This window comes from Chelmon rostratus, chromosome 16, assembly GCF_017976325.1.
Source record: "Chelmon rostratus isolate fCheRos1 chromosome 16, fCheRos1.pri, whole genome shotgun sequence".
In the NCBI taxonomy this organism is placed as follows: Eukaryota; Metazoa; Chordata; class Actinopteri; order Chaetodontiformes; family Chaetodontidae; genus Chelmon; species Chelmon rostratus.
This window is the reverse complement of record NC_055673.1, coordinates 15700796-15719285: the sequence shown is the minus strand read 5'-3', so window position 1 is coordinate 15719285 and position 18490 is coordinate 15700796. Positions and strand designations below refer to the sequence as shown.

Genomic DNA, 18490 nt, shown 5'->3' with positions numbered 1-18490 from the left:
TTGTGCTACTTGGGAAGAAAACAACCGTCTTTTTATTTGTTGGAAAGCAGAAATAGCACGAGGCCCTCCCAGCTATCTGAGCCTCAGTGTGCTCCCGCAGATTCAATCACATGAGGTCTTCAACCTGAGTTTCCTGGTGAAAAACATCCCATTTCACTCTCGCGAAATGTTTCCATTTTCCATCTAAATACTGGATTGTTCTTAATATTATACAATGAAAGGGACCTGTGAAAGATCAGACACTCACAGCAGATTGAACGAACATACAGCACAATTATGAAAGAGCTACCTTTGAACATTTCACGTACACGCTGCACAGCTTCAGTCTTATACCTCTAGACCTTTCCGTGCATTTAACGTTGTGCACATACAGAACGCTGTGTGAGCCATGAAATGAGATTGAATGACCGCCAAAGCAAACTTTCAGGGAAACTTTTCTAATGCTTCAGCATTACTTTGTCTGTCTCTGTCTCTACAGTATGTGCGATGGTAATTGAGGACAGTATGACAACCACAAGATGTGTAAACATGGCACTCAAAATAACAGCTGTTGTGGGAAATTTATAGATTCATGCATCAATAGAGATAATATATGATGTGTTCTACAAAACTTGACATTAATAAAGTGTCCATATGTTGGTCAGATTGGTTGATCCATTGTTTCATCTATTGATTTAGAAAGCACTGCAATAACAAAAACAGAGGAGGAGGATGCCCTGTTATTTGTGAAAGGGTTAATTCTAAATGCTATTAATCATTCATAAATTCATTTCATTTAAAACAGCATCAGGAAACTCAAGAAACTTGAAATATTTAATACAATGTGACAGAAAAACTTGAACAAGAACAGTGTAAGATAGAACAGCGAGATTTCTAAAGGAAACAGTTAAACATTTAAATCTGATTAAAATCTGATGCAAAACACAAAAAAAAAATCAAATATATATTATAAAACAAAAACAATGAAGATACTGATTATTTAAAAAAAAAACAGATTGGCAGTGCCACTTTCTACAAGGCATTTCTGGCATCAACATTTCTCAAACTTTAGATTTGTCAACCAACTACATTTACATTTACTCCTTTTTTTTATTACTGATATGTAATCTGAAGCTCTTTGTATCGGGGTCCCATTCATCCAGACTCATATATCTACAAAGAAACAATGCGTTATGACATTATCTGCACATACAGCCACAGTAATGTTCTGTCTCAAGTGCAGCAGTGATCCTAAAATATCAGCACAGCTTTCTAAATATCATGTACTGTGCAGTTATAAACACCAGCATCCTTCTACGCTGTGGTATAAACATATACAATAAGTCAGCTTTTAGTCTTTCCACAGCATTTAAGGACGCGCACCTTTATAACCCTCCGATACCAAACCTCTGTGAGTCACCCGCGCTATGTCTCTTGGTCAGATGTAGCTCTCCTGCTCCTCCTTCATAGGGGGAATGGTTTGAGTGCCAACGTCTGATTCTTTCAAAACTGTTATCTCGCTCCCTTCATTTCCTGTTAGCTTCTCCTCCTCCTTTCCTTCTGCGTCAGTCTTCCCATCACCTCCCTCCTCCTGCTCCTCTGCAGTTATCTCTGTGTGGGAGAGGTCTGGCTCTGTGCGGCCACGCCGCCTGTCTCGACCGTGTTTCGGGCTCTGGCTGCCGAGCTGATGTTGGTCGTGGTCCTGGCTGTTGAAGAATCTCCGGATGGTGTGTTTGGGCAGGCCCAGCTGAGCCGACAGGGTGTGGATCGCCTCCTCGTCTGGGTTGAGGCCCACGTCCTGGATGAAGCTCTGCAGGATTCCCAGCGCTTCGTGGGACACTCTCAGCCCCTCACCTTCGACCTCATCTCCACCACGGGCCTCGTTATCCGCCTCTGAACAAACCCCAGCCCCTCCTCGGTCCTCATCCCTCACACCAGGCCACTTCATAGTGAGATTCTCCTTAACCCTGCCCTCCTCACTGTCTCCAGCGGTCTCATTAATCCTGTCCTCACCCACATTTCCATCCCTCACATGCTCCTTGCTCTCTGCACCCTTGTCCCTCACCCTCACAGTACAACACCAGTCCCCTCCCAAACTGCTCCTCTCTCCTCGCCCCCCCTCAACCCAGTCCTTATTGTCCCCTCTCTCACCATTACTGCTACCCCTCCCCTGCAAACGCATTCTCATCTGCCCCCAGTTGCCCCCAGCCTCAGACTCGGCCGGTGATGCGGCACATGGTTGCCGTGGAGACAGGTGAGGCCCTGCCTCAGGCTGCAGAGGCTGATGGGGTTGAAGATGATGTTGCTGTGGCAGCGGTGAGTTGCGTTGATACTGACCAAAGGAAAAAGAGAGATTAGAAGCAACTACATTAAAAAGCCACATTTAAGTCTTTTGGATTTTACATTTTCAGCACCAACTAGTGTCCATTCTGTTGTTTGATTTTATTGTTTATGATTATTGTTTATTTTATTTTCATTGATTTTATTCAGCACCAACTAGTGTCCATTCTGTTGTTTGATTTTATTGTTTATGATTATTGTTTATTTTATTTTCATTGATTTTAATGATTTAATAATATTTTTAGCTTTTTTTATTTGCATATTTTATTGCAGATCATATTTAAAAATGTAGAAGTAATGGCTATATGGTAATTTACTCCACTCCTTAATGGATCATGGTCTATTCATTTTAGATGGGTACTGTATGTTAAAGAGAACTGGCATCATATTTTCCATCTTTAAATTACAAACACTGAGTCACTGATGTTAGAATTGCTCTTGTAAAATGACAGACTAAACACATTTGGCTTTTTCTATCCGCGGGTTATGTTTTACTTCCCAGTTGCTTCTCATGGGAGCTCTAAATAATCTGAATGTATAAAGTGTTGGCAGTTCTGTCCTTCGTTTGACCTCAGTTGAAACGGATCTGTTGAGGGTTCACATGTGAGCTGGTCTGCGATGCAACCATCCAGGTTTCATGTCCACAGAACTGATTCAGACCCCCATCAGCTCTGTGGACATGAAACCTGGATGTAATCCAGGGTTAGATGCCCTCTCCACAAAGGCAAGAAGCCCCCCCATTATTCCCCTCCTCACCATTAGATGGAGCCAACAGAGGGCGGCAAAAGTGTGAAGTTAATCTGATGTGCCAAGTTTGTATAAACAAAAAAATGACTTTGAGGCATGATGCCCCAAACCAAAAAGGCTGTAGTCTGTTGTGATTTAATTACCCTCTCAATGTGTTTACTTGTGTATAACCCTTGCATACATACTTGTTATATTGCTATTTGAATAATATATATTTTAAAAGAAAATAGTTATTGTTGTTAATGGGGCCGTGAGGTGTGAGGTCTTCTTGTCTTGCTATTAATTCAATAGCATCCCACACAACGTATTGTGCTTTCACAAACAGAGTGGTACACAACCATTTTTTGCCGTAATCAAGCCATCAATCCATGCCCGAGCTATGGATGTGAAAGAAAATAACTAATCAGCCTCACGGATCATTGCTTGACATGGTTATCATCTTTTTTTCTGACAGGTTTGACATTTAGCCGTTATTACTGTGCTGCTTTTCCATTGCACACCCCCGACATTTGTTGGCATTCAACGTGAAGCATTTTCTTTTAAATTTCTGTTAATATTCATATTATTTATTGTTATCATTTTATACATCACTTTTCTTAAATTGATTTTTAAGTGCCTCGCAAAAAAGAAAGTCAAGTCACCTCAAGCCCAGTGATAATTACAACTCCAAAACAATGTTGATTTGAGGGCTGCAGTTAATGCCTTTTATTCCAAACTGCTGTTTCTATAGCTGGTTACTGTGTGGGTAAAGATACTGTGTTGATGTTGTGGTCTCACCAGTGCATTGTCACTGCTGAGCAGCGTGAGCCTGTCTGTGCAGTGCTGCTGTGCTGTCGTGTTGCTGCTCTCCTGTTCATAGATGGCGTCTCGTTCAGTCTGGGACAGGCTGAGGAACCGGCGGATCATGCACAAGTTCTCCCACAGGGTCCGGTTCTCTGGGCTGGGGTCTTCCTTCCATCGCAGCAGCTCACACAGCCAGCCCTGCAGGAGGAGTAACACTTTACTGTAAGTTCCCCTAATTTGGCATTTATATGCATTACGTAAACATTTGATATGATTTATAACACACTATAATTTTGTTACAAGCAGATATACGTGCATATTAATGCATTCGCCGACTGTGTGAGTCTGAGCACATAGAGATGCTCTGCAGCCATTAAATGGCCTGACCCAGAGGTCAAGACACTGCACACATTGAAACGTCAGAGGTATCCTTAGACATGACCCTTACACCCAGCAGGTGCTGGTGGTGCACATCTGTCTAACCTCATCTGACAACTCTGCAGAGCAGGAGGAAGCAAGCAGAAAAACACCTCTTGTGTGATCAACTAATGTTACAACAAAACCTGTTGAGCTGCAGAATATCCAGCCATAATTACCATGCTATAATAAACATATCCATTAGGCATGCTAATTAAGTCAATTATTCTGTTAATTAGTTCATTAGATTAATATTTCTGCAGCAACAAGCTCATCTTCTTATACTTCATGGTATCAATATCTTAGGGTCTTTCTGTCAACTTAAGAGTAAAAAAATATGCATTTTTTGATTTTTATGTGTCTGCATGCAAGCTAAAACTAAATTATTTTAACTTCTGGATGTCTCAGCAGCACTCAGAGAAATACACTTACAGTATATGGGTTTAACATGGCATGCATTAGCCTAATTTCTGTAACGCATATTTATATAACACATAAACTGCCAAAATACACATTAGTCATCTAATTGCTTTTTGCTGTTGGAGCAAGTAGACAGGAAATGCATATCAATCCATGTATAATAATCTCATGTCTTTGATGGAGAATTTTCTAAAACATGCCATCCTTCTCTTTGGAGAAGTTTATGGATGCAGACTAGCTGCCCTCAAATGGAGCTGCTGCCTCATTGTAAAGACAAAGTCAGGTGGTTTCTCTTCGGCATATTTGTGCAGCATATGAGCAAAATCTAATCATTTCTGTTATATAGTGTGAACCTCTGGTGTAAAGATAACATAGTAGCAGGACATGAAAATTGCCATGGCAACACTATGTAAATTAATTTGATGAGTTTTGAGTCACATCTCCCTAAAATACCAACTGTATTTATTTTGTAACTAATTAGAATTTAATAAGATATAAGTCGGTCGATAAATTATAAATTGACAATTATTTACTTTTCACAGTCACCCAAAATGGGTTCATGTCGTAAAGCTTCTTGTCTATTTCCTGTTTGCTCTCAATATACAAACATAAGAAAGAAAATGTAGCAGTTTGGAAGATCCTTTAATGGCAAAGCCAAGAGATGATGGAGGGATTTTCTTATTAGCTTGAATCTTTCCGGCATCACGAGGGAAGAAACTTGTGAGTGGCAGATTGAGGAGGGTAAAGCTGAGCTAGTTTCAGATTCATGAACTGGAGCATGATTGCGTTTGCAAGCAGGCTGATACGCACACACACACACACACACACACACACACACATACACACATACACCTGGCTTCACCCCAAGTCTAGCACACAATGCCATCCAGATGCACAGTGCAGATAGAACAGAGAGATCCAGCATGGCTCTGCCTGCCAAACAGCCGGGTAATACAGAGAGAGAGAGAGAGAGAGAGAGAGAGAGAGAGGTAAAGAGAACACAGAAAAAGTAAAGTAAAAAGGGAGGCCAGCGAAGAGATAGAAAAAGAACCTCAGGGGTTTTGGACCACCTGTCTGTACTGGCATGACCGCTGAATGACCTCCAGACATTTTCATGATGAGTAGAGAGAGGGGAGAAAGAAAGGCAGGAAGAAAGAAAACTGAGAATTGGAGACATGCACGGGAGGAAGCGAAAATGAGACAGCTAAAATCCCCCCATTCCATGAAGGGAAATTATCCTCAAAACAAAAGGCAATAACAAGCTTATGGGGCCGCCATAAAAATGAGAACAATAAACACTCAAATCATGCCTGTGTGTATGTGTGTATTAGTGCATTTGTTTGCCTGTGTGTGTTTGTGGGATTGCGTGTGCGCAGCGTATGCTCATACAGTATGTCTATGTGCACAAATAAGTGGTGTGTATGTGTGCACGTGTTTTTGTATTGTGACTATTAAAGTGATAATTTAGGACACAATAGCAGTCTGATGCACTGATGATAGTCCTCTGCAGAGTACAGCTGCTGGTTGATTATCTGGGCTTCCCTCCACACACACTAGCCACCCCTGCTTTAACCGAGGAGATGGATTCATCAGAGAAGCTGCATTTGAAAAATTAGGCTTTAGAAACAATCGTGGTGGAATATGCATGTGTTTAAGTTTGGAAATCATCAGATTCACAATGAGAAACAAGGGAGCACCTGACTCTTGGAGGCGGCCACCTTCGCAAACAGAGCCTGCGACACCTTGGCTCTCTTCATCTCATGCTGAATCTCGTCATAGATAGCAGCGCTCACATTGAGAACACAACTGTCTGTCCTCAACCCTCTGTCTCCTGCGACTGGGGACAGTCTCGCCTAAAAAGACACAGAAGAAAAGGCAAGGAAATCGGGTTTAAAAGCAAGCCACAGTAGGTGTTTATGCAATGGCCATTTGCAGCAAAGTGAAATGAATCCAATGCAGAGCAAAGACAATTCCGGCTTGGCCCAGCACAACACGCTTTCAAGTATTCAGAAATGGGCAGCCGGTGAGGGATCATGTCCTTTATGCAGCACTAGAAGTGTCTTGACAAAGGGGGGATGTAATCTGATCACACCCCATGAAAACACCCCATGATGGGGTGATACATGATTACACCCCATGATGCTCTCACAAAGTGAAGCTTCTCCCTGGCAGGAGAAGCAGCCGGCGACTTAATGTGGCAGTCTGCACTCTTGCGGGGCGACAGAGGGACTGAGCACTGTGATGAGTGGTGAGATGAAGTGATGACAAAGACAACTCCATGAAGACAAGGCTGTAGGAATCTGGCACAGCTTATATCTGACACCCTGATACAGGGAAGGAAAAAAACTCCACGCAGTCTTTTATTTTCAAAGTTGGTTGGTATGCTGTCCTTTCCTACTTTCCAATATTTTGATTTGCTCATATGTACATGCTGTTTTGTGTAAAACTACAGCCATGCTAGTGGCTCTGTGTGGCTCCACTTGGGCTAAATGCTAGCGTTAGCATGCTAATGTGCTCAGAATGACAATCCTCACATGCTTTAACAAGTATAAAGTTTACCATCACCGTTAACCACCGTAGCTTAGTGTATTACCATACACATGAGACAAGGTACTGTTAAGATCCTTGTCTTTACTAAGTGAACCCCCTTCAGTGTGTTCTCTTTCCATTCAAACAAGATTTATGAAAGATTGTCTTTTATTGCAGAACATATTTAAAATGTGCTACATGTTACTTTTGCTGAGGTGGACAATACAACAGTAATTTATATTCTGCTTGAATAACAGTTCTCCCGTTTCAATATTTTAGTGCTATTTCAGAGGAGAAACACATTAAAACCTGTTTAAACATTTCACAGCATTTTTGTGACACTGCTCTTTGATTTCATCTCTCTCTCAGTCGGTCTGCTGGCTGACCTGTGTGGGTCTCGGTGGCGTGTTATTGCAGCTGGGGGTGAATCCAATCAGGCTTCGGTCTTTCTCCTCCTGGTAGATGCGCTCCCTCTCAGCCTCGGGGAGCTGCAGGAAGCTGTACATGGCGCGCAGGTTGACCAGCAGAGACTGGGAGGCGTGCATAGGGTCCTCCTCCTTCCGCAGGATCTCTGACAGCAGGCCCTGGTTCAGGTAGACACACACAAGTCGATACTCATTGATTATTATAAGCAAGAAATATCTAATCATGCGTAAAGTGTCAAATTCATTCAGGCATATTGCTGTATATTGGCTTTGCTGGGGTAAAATTATTGCAGGGGCCCAACATTAAATCTTAAGGCTTTAGTTTATTCCCTTCAGCTTTCAATCGGCAATCTTAAAAGAAATATTTCAGCAGTTTGGGACAAATGCTTGTTCGCTTTCTTGCTGAGAGTTAGATTAAAAAAATCCAATATCCCTCTTTCATCTGTCTGACTAATATAAACCAGCAGCCAGTTTGTGTTAGCTTAGCTTAGCATACAGACCGGAAACCGGGAGAAAACCACTTGTTTTTACAATTCATTTTTAACCAATGAGATAAAATGTTTTAGTTGGTAAGCTTTAGAAGTATTTTTATCTACCTTTGGACAGAGCCAGGCTAGCTGTGTCTCTCTTTCCTGTCTTAATGCTAAGCTACGCTAACTTTTCCTATAGTTTTATATGTACCATATTGATATGAGAATGGTATTGATTGCCTCTCTAGCTCTCACTGGTCAAGTGCTTTTACCAAAATGTCAAACTATGCTTACACTGCTTTCAGAGTGTGTGTTGACACCTTAAACATCACACATGCAGGGGATACCATGATGGATCTCATATGATTCTTCCATTAAGATAATAATAACTTTCTCGTAAGTAATTTTGCAAACCCTCCTCACATCTGACTGTGGATCTCATACGAAGAGGCACCTTGTCAATTTCCTGTGTTTTACTGCTTCACAGCCATAGATGATACAGAGCCAGTTCTCAAGTCAGTGCTAAGCACACGGCTCGCCTGTGGAGCTAGCATCATTCTGGGTGTATCTGTGTATGCAGGAAAGCCTTCAAACATCACATTGTAGGGCTTCCTTCCTGAAAAGAAATCAGATTTCACACTGGCATGGAAATGGAAAGATGGGAAACAGCCATCTTATTCAAATTATGGATCATCTTTGGATCCACCCAGCAAAACCCCTCCTTCCAAATAGATGGAGGCTTTATGTGAATCTCCAAATGACAAATGCTCCCCTCACGTCTATATGGCATCTTGGCATCATGCCCAACTTGTATGGCTGGCACTGGAGCACCTTGGACTTGGCAATGGGGAAACACGGGGGTGGATAATAACTAGCTCTGCTTATTGTGATGAAAATGATAATGACGGTAATAATAATAATAATAACAATGGGCTTAGCCTGTCCTCTGAGCCCCATTTCTGTGGGTGTGGTGGTGAATGTAAGATGATGGACACAGATAATGTGGCATCTTAGTGTTAGAGGCGATGGCAGAGGGGATATATGGATAGGAAATGAGGGAGACCAATAGAAGGAAAAAGGCAAAGATTGAAAAAAAAACATGAATTGGCAATCAGGGGTAGAGATTAAACGAATAGAAGGGCGGCCAGAGTAAAAGGTGACAAGATGGAGGGACAGTCAGATAGAGGAAGAGGGAGAGAGGGAGACGGCATTTCTCTAAGGGGTTGTGATTAGTTGGCCCAGCAGCTGCTTCAGTGCTGGCACCAGCTTTGTGCTGCAGAGAGCTGGCACAAACACACACACACAAACACACACACACACACATATATGAGTGGGGGGAGGGGGCACTGCGGCAAAGGCCGTGCCATTGTGCCAACCATCAAACACACATATTCACAGAGCGCACTCACCTACGGCCGCAACGCCAGAAATCACTTCCAAAAGATAATCACCAGCAAACAGTTTCAACCTCTTTCAGCACCTGTCATGTGGATCACAGCCACTGTGATGTATGCGTTCCATACCTGGGTCCTGTTAAAGGCCACCCGGGCAAAGATGGCTTGGGAGATGCCCGCCCTCTTCAGTTCCTCCCTCACACAGTGATAGATGTCACTTGGCACGTCTGATGGCCCCACAGACGACCCAGCCGTTGTCTGGGTTGGCGGCGTGGCTGCAGGGCCTCCCCCCGGGCCGCAGTGTGCCTGCTGCGGGGCTTGAGAATCAGGGGTCTTGGAGAAGACCTTGGCGGGAGCCCTCCCGACAGGTGGATGGTTAAGATACTGCTGTGGGGACGGTGAGAGACCCTGGCCAGCTAGCATGCGGCTAACAGCATACTGCTGGTTGAGAAACTGAGCCATCACAAGCTGCTGGTTGACCATTTGGGAGCTGAGAGGCTGGGTCACCAACCCGTGAGGGCGGCGGCCGAGTGGGGGGCGGCCACATATGTTGGGTACTTCTCCGCGAGAGAAAAGAAGGGTGGAGCTCGGATCAGCTGGGCTACTTGTGATTGGCTGCTGGGTGAGGGTGATATGTGTGGACTGGTCGGTGAAGCTGTCAATCTCTGGTGCAGGAAAAGACACATGTACAATTGTTAACACACTACTGCTACTAGTACTGCTACTGCTACTGCTACTAGTACTGCTACTGCTACTGCTGCTGTGTCCCAAATCCATACTGGCTACTATTTCTAAGCAGGTTTTAAGTTTGTGGTGTATTCACACTGGAAAAGTGACAAATAGAAGTATGCACAAACTAGACAGCATGCATATTAAATACGGTTGATTTTTGAGTGTGCTGCTGACGGACACTAATCCCCCACAATGCAATGCACAAATTAAACAGAGGAGCAGCTCACAGGTGGAATTTTTTAAAATACATTGTGGGTGGTAGTGAGACACCTCCAGAAACATCTTGGGGGGGGGGAGTATTACATTTTATGAAAAATATTCAGCTTTTTTCTTTCTAAAGTGCAGCAGTGGCTCTCCAAAGCTGCAGTTTGATTGATGTCTGACGTATTGTACAATTTGCTGTTACTATGACATTGTTTGTCTAACTCCATAACCTGTACTGCGATATATTTGTAGGACATGCTGTATGGAGTTAGTTTCTTGTATGGATTGGGGGCATGCTGTAAGACTTGCAGGCTTGATTGAAATCCCTCACCCTTGAAGCATTTGGTCTTCTTGAAGTGCTTGTACCAACGACCAAACTCGTGACACTTGGCAGCTGACACATTTGCATAGTAAGTGCTATTTACAATAGATGATATCATACTCTGAAACAGAGGGGGAAAGACAATAGAAATTCATTACATTTTCCGAGCTCCTGCTATGGGCGGCCTGGGTGTCTCAGCTGTTCACACATCTGATATTAATGAACTCCGATCTGTGTTATTAAAAAGACCCCCAGGTAAATAGGATAATAAAGACAGATGAGTGTGTCAGTGTGTGAGCTCCTTCTGTGTGTATGCACAGCATGTGTATGCATGCATGTGTGTGTGTGTAATCAAAAAAAACCTCACACACTAGAGGTCATCAGAGACTATACCTCTCTGTCTGTCTGTCTCTCACACACACACAAACACACACATAGGGTTTTTCCCCAAAGACCATCCTCTTCTGCAATCTTTACATCTGATTACACCTTTCATCTTCTCATATTTATTTTAATCTGCTTCTCACAAACAAGGGAGGGGGTAAAGGGAGTGATAGGAGAGAGAGAGAGAGATTGGGGAGGAAAGCTGGGGGAGGGAGGATCGACTTGTATCAGATCTGCAGAGAAGGAAGGAAGGACTCTGAGGAAGAGAGAGATAGTGCGCAATTTCACTTTATCAAACTGGAGATGTCCTTCGCTCCCTCAGGCAAAATAACAGATCGACTAAGTTGATAATTATGAATATTCATAAATATTCATACTGCATCATTAATGTAAAATTATTTCTGCTGTTGTGTCTGTATTTGCTTAATTAAACACACCAGAACTGAGGAAGATCTTAAAACCAGATTTGGGTGTTAGTGCTGAATCAGTCAAGAGTGCAGAAGAAGCGACATACCAGAGAGTGAGAGAGATGGACGGATAGAGTATGTGAGAGTAAGACATTGGTTGAGGCTGACAGAGAGACAGAGTGACAGGCAGACAGGTTGGCAGTGGAGAGAATCAAGATAGGCTGCAGCCCAGGCAGCAGGGCTTTTTAAGAGATAGCGATCTCTCTTTATCTGTTTCTCTCACGCGCTCTGCCCCCACACCTTATCTACCTCTGCATCTGGACTTCCTGTCTAACTATTGGACCACACGCTTACCCTGCTTCACGCGGGCACACACACACACATTCACAGGACGTGGATGGGCAAATACATTGCAGGCACCCTTTGAACTTCAGCCCAAATTCTCTTCTTCTCTCTTCCTGTACGCATGTTCTGTACGTGTGCATGTGAGGAAGTGCGTTAGGCCTACATGTGTTGTGGAGGCATCAATCTGTTAACACGGTCACATTGTGGGGGCTCGCCCTCCTTATGGGGACAAAAAGCAAGTCCTCATAATGTTTAAGTTTAGGGTTAGGCAAGTAGTGGGTATGGTTAGGGTAAGTCCACAGGAAATTAATGGGAGTCAATGTAACGTCCTCTGTCCACTGTGTGTGTGTGTGTGTGTGTGTGTGTGTGTGTACCTGGGACAGTGGGCACTCCTTGGCCAGGGTGCTCTGATTCATGTCCTTTAGGAGCTCCTTCAGAGCGTTTCTCACTGTCGAGTGACTCCACTGCTCAGCTGGCAGGTCTTCCAGTTTGGGACAACTAGACAAAGAGCAAATAAAACAAAAAAAAAAAACACTTGAACTGCAGCGTTTTGATATATCACAGTTTAAAGGGAGAGGTCAGGGATTTCCTGCACTTCCATAAAGAATCAACAAACCTGACTTTCAGCACCGACGTTTCAAAAATGCTGCATCCTTGAGGTCTCATAATGTAACTTAATGACATCTTTCATTAGACCCTGTTGACATCATTAGGGTTATTTTTCTCAGACTTCACAAAGCTCCTTGTAGAGCCATAGAAGACAAACAGCTGTTTTCCTGGCCTGATTAGTACTTCCTGTGATGAGTAAACTGAACTTCACATGCAAAATCAGTGGAGTGCCCCTTTAAAACGAAGATGTACCCCAAACTTCTTTGCTTGCTTATATGGAGCCTCTCCCAGCATGCACTGTGTGATCGGGAAGCAACACTCCGAACAAGTTTCCAGTGTAACACACTCTCACACACACACACACACACACATGCACACACACACACACACACACACACACTTTCAACATTGTGTATGGATGTCTGAGCTGTGGGAGGAAACAAAAGTCTTTAATGAACTAATGAATTGAACAAATGAACTAACAAAACATGTTTCTTTCTCTGAGACAATAGGCCTATTTTACTCGGGACATTTTGACACGTCTCAGCGGGAGAAGCACAGTCACACGTGTAAATAATAAAATTAACGATCTGAATTCCTTTTACCTGCTTCCATTGTTAACCATTGTTAATGTTATTAGTAACACCTGTGTTTTTCTGTGATAAGTCAAAATGTCTACTGTGGAGATGGTCGCATATTAGCTTCTCTGCTTTTCTGTCTCGTAATAATAAATAGGCTGCACTGTCTCAGATCTCATGGTGGATCTGACTTAAGACCCATTATGTGGCACGACGGTCAAAAACAACTCTCAAAAAAAAAAAGGAAGGCGCATTTATCATTTCAAAATGCTACAGGAAATAACTTTTAATGTCTTCCACTATTGAAATTCTCATTGATATTCATTGCAACAAGCAAATAAAATCACTCATTAAAAGTAATGTAATGGCATTAAAATAGAATACGAATTTTATCATTCTCTGCTCGAGACTGTGCACCAAAAATACATTTTTTATGGGTCTGATTTGCTCCTTGCCCTATGGTTGTGTTATTTTCTCAATACAAATTAAGGATGGTGGGTAGTGGGAGCCTTCAAACACACTCCAGTCTTGAGTGTAGACTCCATACAGACAGCCTGACTGTAACTGTAGGCAGATGTATAGATGAGAGGCTCCTACCTGTGCAGCTGTATCTTAAGGGTGATACAATGGTGAACATCCTGCAGCATATCAGCCACTGTGGCATCAGGAGCGTCTGTCACACAGGACAGAGGCACCGGGTTCCACTTGCCCACCTGGATCAGACCTGAACATACACACAAAAGTTGGACTTGTGGGAAAAAAAATGTTGGACTCTTCTGTGTCCTCTTTTTGCAAATGTGTGCTGTGTACCTTTGGCCTGTGCAGCAGAGCTGTGCGAGTAGCCCAGCGTCAGCAGGGCCATCTCTATCAGCTGGTTAAACAGCAGATCTCTCTTGACCAACACAAACTCAGCATGCTCTTCTCTCCTGTCTCTTTCCAGAGGGCTTTCCTTGTGCTCCACCACACAGAACACTGGCAGCAGGCTCCCTGAGGATCACACAGCATGACATTGAAGACTGGAGTGTGTCGAGTATAGAGAATGCATACATGACGTGAGGGTTGTTCACCAAAAGAAAACCTCCCACAAGACCAAATCTATAATATCATGTGTCAAGCAAGTGTTGTAAAAAATCTTTTAGAAGAAAAAAACCCACAATTCCCCGAGCACCATATCAGTCCATGTACCTCTGCTGTGCAAGCTCTTGCTCTGTGGCCTCACTGTGGTTGGTTTCTGGGCCAGACAGGGGTTTTTGGGCACAGGGCTCCCCTGCCTGCTCCTCTCCTGGGCCGAGGGTCCCGCTCCGTTTTGTTCCAGTCGCGCCAGCTTGGCAGGAGGGGGCCGCGGGTCTACATGGAGATCATTGCCCTCAGGTTTCTTGGCTCCATTACACAGGGCGTCCATCTGTGGTCTCACACTAATACAGAGACGCAGGCGCTTAAAAATCAAAGACTGTACGAGGTAAACACATAAAAATCACTCATGTTATCACTCTCTGTTATCTATCATGGTGACTCCTCATAAGACAAATGTAGTGTGTAGTAAATGTGGACACCTGGTGAGTGTCTAGAGTGTGTGAAAGAAAGCTTTTCCAGTCATTTACAGTTCTGTGTCATTGGAAAGCACAACTGTGACACACACGTACACACGCAAACACACTCAGATCTGAAGGATATCCGGATCGGTGTTAGGGGATGACCTTCACCCAGATGCAGCGAGTGGGATAACCCTGTGAATCCAGGAAAAGTCCGGTGAACGCTACAGCGCAGCTTCCCATAGTAAAGCTGCTGTCATCTCCAGGCGCGCCGCTGCGAGATACTGATTCAGTTCATCTCCAGCTCCTAAATGCGCGCTAATCGTCCCACGGCTGATTCTACTGAAGTTTGATCGAGGCGAAACCAACCTGTTCCAGTCGGCTCGGCGTGCATGTCCGACCTGCCGTCATACCTCAGCAGCCCATTCCTGTACACATCGGCTGTATCCATACGTTGCCCTCGCTTCCATTGATCTCCAGCTGAGGAACAGGAACGCTTCTTTTGGCCGTCGGCTGCTCACATCAGCCGTCTGTTTAACATCGACATTATCTCGGGGTTACTCTTTTGAACCGATCGCTGCTTGCTTTCCGACCGCGCGTCGCTTTCCGCTTTCCGCTGTTATAAATTGGCCTCAGCGCAAGTTGAGAGCGTCCTCCCGTCCGGAGCACCGGGACACGCCGCTCCTGTGGATCGAGCTCAACAGAGAACAATACGCGGCTCGGAGCTCCCGTCATATATTATGCTCCAGCACTGACTCCGGGACAGCAGTTGGTTACACTTCAAAGGCCTATGCGCACGCGAAGGGAGAGAGAGAGAGAGAGCGAGCAAGAGAGCGAGAGAGAGAGAGACTCACACCCCCACACACAGACTCATAAATACGCGGACCCAGCTGCATTAGCATATGGTGTAATAATGAATTCACTAGCGCGCTCCGTAAATGTATTAAATGTGACAATTGCGCATAAATCTATTTATTATTTTCTGCTGCATGCTGTGCACGCACTTATTATTGTCTTTAGGGTATTGGAGCTCTCCATGGTAACAAAGTGGAGCAGGACGAGGTGGAAGTGGCTGACTGATATTAACTTTTGAATGTTGATGTTTTATTTTACAAGATTATCTATTCCTCGTGTTTCATATGTGGATAATTACGGGTTATACTCTATAGGAGCCTACAGTATAATAACACTATACTACACTATACTAAACTATCATAGTATAAAAGGCTATGCATAATGCTATGGGACCATAGCAATAGTATAGTTTAGTATTGTGCTTATATAGTACAGTATATTGTAGTATCTCATTGTGTAGTACTCACTATACTATACAATACTACACTATACCATTTCATAACATAATATAATATGTAGTATTATAGGTATAGGTTACTATTGGATAGAAAAGTAGAGTATAGCAATTATTGTGATGTATTTATATATTAAAGTATATTGTTGTGGTACAGCAGCCCATAAAAGGGCATGCTATGTAGTATGATACTAATACTACCCTACACTATGCTATACTATTTTATACACTATATATAATACACTGTTTATGTTAGTATGGGACTATATAGTACTACTAGTAATAGTGTAGTATATGGTATAGTATATGTATGGTAGAATATTGTAGTATCTTGTATTAGGCAATAATATAGTTGCCCTTACTATATTATACTGTATATACTACTATAGAATACTATAGTACTTGGCTTGGCATAAAGCTATATGACCTGTAGTAGCATACATGTAGCACAGTTTGTACAGTATTGTATGTAATACTGATTCTTATAGCAGTACAGCAGCCCTTGCTGTATATATATATAATATATATACAGCATATATATAAATATATTTTACTATATGTTACTGAAATAACCATATTCTATATGCCACATTACACTATGCTATTCTCTATTATACACTATATAATATTATATATATTAGTATGGGCGTATATGGTACTACAAGTATAGTAGTAGTATATATTGTCCAGAATATTGTAGCAGCTTATTTCATGTAACACTATAGTTACCCTTACTACATATACTATGCTACTTCACATACAAGTACTGTAGACAGCAAGATAAAGCTATGAACAATTAGCAAAATGATAATAAAATGATAAAAATGATAAAAACAAACAAATGCACTCAAAGCTGAGAAAAGGCTCAAAGGGAAAGACTTTACCTCAAAGTTTGGATACAGCTGAATCACTTAGTATAGAAAAAACAGCTGGTCTCCTGTCCTGTGCGCAGGATCCTGAAGTTGCAGCCAAGTGTCAGCGGACCTCCTCCATGCAGGTCACTGCAGACGGGACGCACTTCACCTCTGCAGCTGTAATCCCTAAATGGTGCCTGAAATCTCTGTGAAGGTATCACAAAGCAAACGGGTGGCAAGTGTGTGTGCGCTCATGTGTTGAGTGTCTGTGACAGAGAGAAAGAGAGAGAGGAAGAGTCAGAGATCCTTCATTCTGGCAGATAAGATTCAAAGACTTGCCCCATGAAATGTTACACCGGCGTGGTTACAGGTCTGTCTTTTCCTGCAGAGAGAATGGGCACGGAGATGGGTGGAAGTTGTGCAATGAGAGCGTATGTTTGGGGAGAGAGAGCATGCTCTACTACTTTTGACTAATTAAACAAAGTGAATTAGCTATCTCCCCAGCCAGAACGAGTCATGGCTGGTTACACATCATTCATCGTGACTAATTTGGAGAGAGAGATGTCACTCAGCTGGGTGGAAATGTGTGTGTGTGTGCATGTGTATCACTCTAATTGCACCTCTGGGTATGCTGCTGTATAAGTTCACTATTGTGTGTGTGTTTTAGAGATATTTACTACTATTTTGTGTGTGCTTGTGGCTTTAAATGTATATGTTCACATTTCTCCCTCTCTGTCACCCCCTTCTCCACTATTTTATCACCGGCTTGAAACGTCGTCAATGAGGCTGGCATGCTAAATGATAATTAAGACCATTACACGCTCACAGAGCATGATACCAGTGCAGCACACGGCTCCCTCAATCGCAGCCTCATCTCAGGGGACACCCTACTACTCACACAGTCGTGTATCTCTCCAAATTAGGTTAGATTTTCATTCCACCTCATTCGCCATGGATGTGATGTGGTTATTATAAACTCGTGATATGGTTAGTGAGCCTGCTGCCATTAGATGGGTGGAGGCATCATACTGGCACGTTAAAGGGGAAATGGATTGCCAGCGCTCAGTGTTGCACGGCTCTGTTTCTCCTGCCCATGCATAGTTGTTGTTCCTAAGCATGTTTGCAGATGCACACACTGTGCAGTGTGACACAAAACACACACAGGCACATGCAAATGCATTTAAGTGAAACGTGCATACAAACACTCACACCTCACCTTAACACACGCGAATCATAACACCTTAACACAAGTGATCTGTCACCTCTGGATGCGCACCTCTATCTCCTTGTGCAGTGGTGGAAAGTAATTAAAACCATTTACTCAAGTACTACACTTAAATAGAGTTCAGAGGTGTATTTCTTTTTTATGCTACTTCTTACTTTTAACATACTTCTACTGCACTGGACTAGAGAGGAAATATTGTACTTATTACTCCAACTGTAGTTTAACAGCTATAGCTACTAAGAAGCCGGTTTCTAGTTGGTTGTTAACCGTTCCACCACAGTGATTTCTCATCTAAACCAAAAAGATAAACTTATTTAACGACTGAGCTGTATATTAAATGGTAAAACTACTTCCATTTTGACCAGCTACAACAGCAAAAGCCACTTCTGCCTGCATGCATCGTTATGCAGGAGTTTTACTTGTAATGGAGTATTTTTTACATCATTGTGCTGGTACTTTTATTTAATTGAAGGATCTGAGTACTT

The 18490-nt window shown here is 43.0% G+C and overlaps 1 protein-coding gene across 1 annotated transcript; it reads right to left on the bottom strand.

Annotated features, from left to right (window-relative positions):
- Positions 1–1330: 1330 nt before the first annotated feature.
- On the bottom strand, positions 1331–15116 carry satb1a (SATB homeobox 1a). Its single transcript, XM_041954948.1, has 11 exons — positions 14987–15116; positions 14271–14500; positions 13896–14072; positions 13683–13809; positions 12273–12396; positions 10772–10883; positions 9634–10169; positions 7602–7799; positions 6384–6539; positions 3844–4047; positions 1331–2311 (listed from the first exon to the last, which is right to left on the bottom strand). The coding sequence occupies exons 2-11, from the start codon at positions 14485–14487 to the stop codon at positions 1418–1420; spliced, it is 2745 nt and encodes a 914-aa protein (XP_041810882.1). The 5' UTR covers positions 14488–14500; positions 14987–15116; the 3' UTR covers positions 1331–1417.
- Between the last annotated feature and the right edge of the window lie 3374 nt (positions 15117–18490).